We start from the raw sequence: 4,121 nt of genomic DNA on the forward strand, positions 1-4,121 counted from the left end.
TTTACTTTAATTATTTGAAAAGATTTGAAGGCTGTGGAAAGTGCTCAGTTTTCAGACTGAAAGAGAAATTGTTTCCCCTCATTAACAGAATAAGCAAAGCACTGTCGATGTGCGGGGAGTCTTTGTGCTGCTGCGTGTGCAAAATTGTTTCCACACAGAAGCCACAGGTGTGAGAGTGAATCTGCTTCCTGGGGGCTCCATTCTCTCTCTGGCCTGCAGCAGGGGTGACAGTGGACTCCTCTGTCTGGTGAATTCTCACATGAAATACCCTCTGAGATCAGGTGGTTACACTGAAATAAAAGATTCCTGAAGATGTTTTCAGAACCAAGAAAATGTAGTGGATACCTGTGTAAAATTTGAAGTGGGGTTGACTGACTGATGACTGAATGCATAGCAGGTTTTCCGTGGGCTTTAAGAAGGATCATGAGAGTGGTCTCACCACTATCTGTGAATTCTGAAGTGCTGTAGGTAACTGTGGATCTGTTTCTCTGATTTACATCACTTCTACAAGTAAGACTGTGGAATATAATAATCTCTCTTCACAGAAGCTGAAAGGAGCGCAAAAAGAAATAGTGCCTTTGAAGAAGGAACTGGAGTCATACCACGGCTTACCTCCTGTAACTATTTTTTCCACTCTTCTGTTTTATTTGCCATCAGATTAATTTTAATCGACTTCAGAATGTAAAGAATATTGTGAAGGTTTTATGGACAGGTAGATGTCTATTAATGGTGTAATCAGAAGATTTTACTTAAACAGAAAGCAGACTAATCTAGTAAGAAATAAATAAATTAACAGATTATTAATCAAAGCCAAGAAATTAAGTATGCTTACCAGGCAAACTTTGTTCTAACAAAATGCACAGATTTGCTGGGTGAGCTCAGTATCAAGGTGAATTAGCTAGAAATTAGACAAATATGAAAGAAAATACAATTCCTTAGTATAACAAGTTTTTTTAGATTTCAAATAGATTAGCCTTACATGTCATAAGGCTGTCAATATGGCAGACACAGCACGACGTGCAGAGATTGGAGCTCTGAGCGAGATTTTAACCGTTATGAAGAAAGAGCCAAATGTAGGCGTTATCCCCTAAACAAGTACTCTAGCGTGTGTAAGTCCTGGCTGCTCCTTCATTTCATTTGATTTCTCGTGAGGGTGCTGGGTCCTCAGCTCTCTGAAAACACAGGTTTCTCACTTAGGTGACTAAACAGCAGTTTGGAAAGCCCCCGTCTGTGTATCTTTTCTTCATTCGTGGCTAATGTCACTAGGATTTACTATCAGGCTGCTGTGGGACGCATCTTTTATAAAGAGGATTCTACTCTCTTCAAATTAAAACTCTTGTTACAAAAGACAGGGTGGAGGTAATTAGAAAAGACTGGTTAAGGGTGATTTTGTGAACAACTTTATAGTGGCTTCAAGAAATTGTGGGTAAACAAGGCTTTAGTCCATGAAACAGGCAGCTTTGGCTTTGCGTGGTGTCTGTGCATCACATCACCGCCTGTGATATTTGGGACTACAAAACCCAAGGATTTCCAGTCTCCTTTGGAAGATTGCCCTTGCTTTTACAGACAACTATTAAGGACTTTTTTCTTTGTCATTCAGAGAATAAGGAGTACAAACTGGATTGTGAGTAGTTGGATGGGTTTTGGTTATATTAAATAGAATTTTAACTGTCAGGTTTACAGTTTGGTATTTGAGTTGCCTGATACGGCCCCGTTACCGCCTCATTTGAGCACCCAGCAGCCTTGAATAGAGCTAACCTCAGACCTTTCTGTGTAAGAGGTGAAAAAAAATTATTCCCGGAGGTCCAGAGAAACGAGAGACTTGTCCAAAATCACATTAATCTGTGATTAATCACATCTGGTATCATGAACGAGGGTCCTGTCTGCTGGGCCACACTTCTCTCTCCACCTCCATAGCCCCTCCATCAAGTTCCTGTCTCTCCACACATCTCCCTCACACAACTCCTGCTGTCTTGCTCCTAGAAGAAAGGGTGAAGGGAGAGGGTGGAACTGCTTCTCTTTTCAATCCCATTTTACTCCAGGCGAACCAGGACGTTCAGATTGGGTTGGGTTCTCCAGTTCCCTCCTCCCTCCCATCTTGCTGTCAGTGGAAACACAGCCCCGACACCTCTCTCCTGGTGCAGGAAGAAGGGGGAGGAAGGCTTACCCTCGCAAGCTTATTGCGCCTTGGAAAACTTGTGCACAGATATGTCAGTAGGTTTGGAAAATGGCTAAAAACAGGGTAGCTTTTAGACTTCAGGCCATACCAGACTTTTGAAAAATCTGTGATTGCCCAGGCTTTTCATGTCGGTACCTTTTGCGTGTGAAGGGTGTACACAGAACTGATTCTGTTATCACTGAGTTCCCCTGCAGCACATCATTAGACTCTTGCAATGATTGAGGGACTCCGGTGTTCCAGCTGAAATAATGATTTTGATGCCATATTCTCTCATTAGAATATTTCCCTTGTGAAAGTGAAGATTGCAGAAGTAAAACGAGAACTGGTAAGAGTTCTTTATCTTTCACAGAGATTTAAATGAATGCTGTCATTCCAGAGCGAGCTATATATATTAATTGGTTGTGGATTTATCTTAACAGTCTCTAGAGGGAAATTTTGCTCTGGTAAGGCAGAAGCTGTGCGTATTGGTAGGAAGAACTGGTGGAGGAACAATACTTAAGCTACAAAGGCAGATGGGCATAATGGTCTCAGTGGGGATTTTGTCTGCTTCACCTGTCAGAATGTTTATTCATTCAGCTGTGTCACAGCTTCTAGGTCTCACAGATTCCCGTGCTGCTCCTGATCTCTGAGGGCTCTCTGCTCTGTATTTTATTTAACAGCTGCCTTGTAGTCTGCAACGGGCACCTTCCCGTACAAAACATAATGCCCATTTCATCCATGCCTGTGTAATCTGCAGGTTGGTTGGCTGTTGGGGATTTCCTGTAGAGCTGTTTGGGAAGTTCAGACATAGCCTTCCCACGCTATCTGAACCACACTTGAGCATGAAACCTGTCTTATTTCTTTGGGCTACTGTCTGCTTGCTCATAGATTTAAAAAAAAGGGCAGTACGAAGGCAGCTGAGCTCGTGTAGCTCTTGATGTGGAGATTTCTCTACAGAGTCTACTGCCCTTTGCAGTAGTGAGAGCTTCTGCTTCAATACTTGGGTCAACAGGTGCTCGTAATACCCCCAGGTTTGATCATCATAGACCTGTTTGTCTAGAAATAATGTAAGAAACCTGTTTTGTGGTCACTGATTCCTCTTGTTTTCTCTCCCGCTAGGAAGCCTTGGATGCAGAGTTCGCAAAGGAGGTTGATATGCTGACTCGTGAGTTGCCAATGCCCGGCAAACTCCGGTTCACCTGAAGCGGCCCGTGTGGAACAACATTTCTCTCCTATTGTCTATTTATTTGCTCTAGTAAAATGTTTTGGAATTCTTACTGTATCGCTGCAGCCCTTTGCCCTTCTCTTCTTGCTGTTGGGAGGCACACTTGTGACCTTCCAGGTAGCGTGCTTGTTTCTAGGGGCTCACGTAGCCTTGCATTTGTAAACATCACATATTTTTCATAAAATTACCGCAAAACTTACTGTTTCCTTTATCATTTTTTTCCCCATGTGTGATACACACCTGTAGCTGGCCTCCGGATGGCATCTTCACCATGAGATGTCCCTGTCAGCATTTGGTTGAGCACTTCACACTGAACTGATCGTGGAGTCTGGTTTTCCTTTTCCCTCTCCAGGCTCTGGATTGTGCTTTTTCCTGGAGCTCCCTTTGGATGTTCAAGTGCAGTGATGGCAGATTGTCTTTACATCTGCCAGATTGTTGGCTTTTGCTCCTTGTTTTGTTTTCTCTTGTCATTTCAGGGTTGGGGACACATTTTTTTTTCGCTCCTAGCGTTTGTGATGTTTGCTAAGTTTGTGAAGATGAGTTCTAGGCTCATGCCTGGAGCATTTCTCAGCTGGAGCATTTTCTGTAAACAGAAGTGGACAGCTGAACTCCTTCAGGCCTTCAACAGTGATTTGATACGTTAATCAAAGCGACCAGTACGGCAGTTGTGATCTGGGGCTTGGAATCGTAGCTCCCTTTACCTTCTAAAGCCCTACAGCACCTGAGACAGCCCACGAG

The 4,121-nt window shown here is 43.2% G+C and overlaps 1 protein-coding gene across 1 annotated transcript in view; it reads left to right on the forward strand.

Annotated features, from left to right (window-relative positions):
• HAUS1 (HAUS augmin-like complex, subunit 1) overlaps positions 1-3,361 on the forward strand; it is a gene marked incomplete at its 5' end in the record, with an annotated part of 8,288 nt that extends 4,927 nt beyond the window's left edge. Inside the window, 3 exons of the mRNA XM_010134331.1 lie at positions 546-617; positions 2,457-2,504; positions 3,278-3,361. Of these exons, the coding sequence (XP_010132633.1) occupies positions 546-617; positions 2,457-2,504; positions 3,278-3,361 (204 nt within the window). The remainder of the gene's footprint in view (positions 1-545; positions 618-2,456; positions 2,505-3,277) is intronic.
• Positions 3,362-4,121: the final 760 nt, after the last annotated feature.

This window comes from Buceros rhinoceros, unplaced genomic scaffold (genome assembly GCF_000710305.1).
Source record: "Buceros rhinoceros silvestris isolate BGI_N320 unplaced genomic scaffold, ASM71030v1 scaffold28190, whole genome shotgun sequence".
Lineage (NCBI taxonomy): Eukaryota > Metazoa > Chordata > Aves > Bucerotiformes > Bucerotidae > Buceros > Buceros rhinoceros.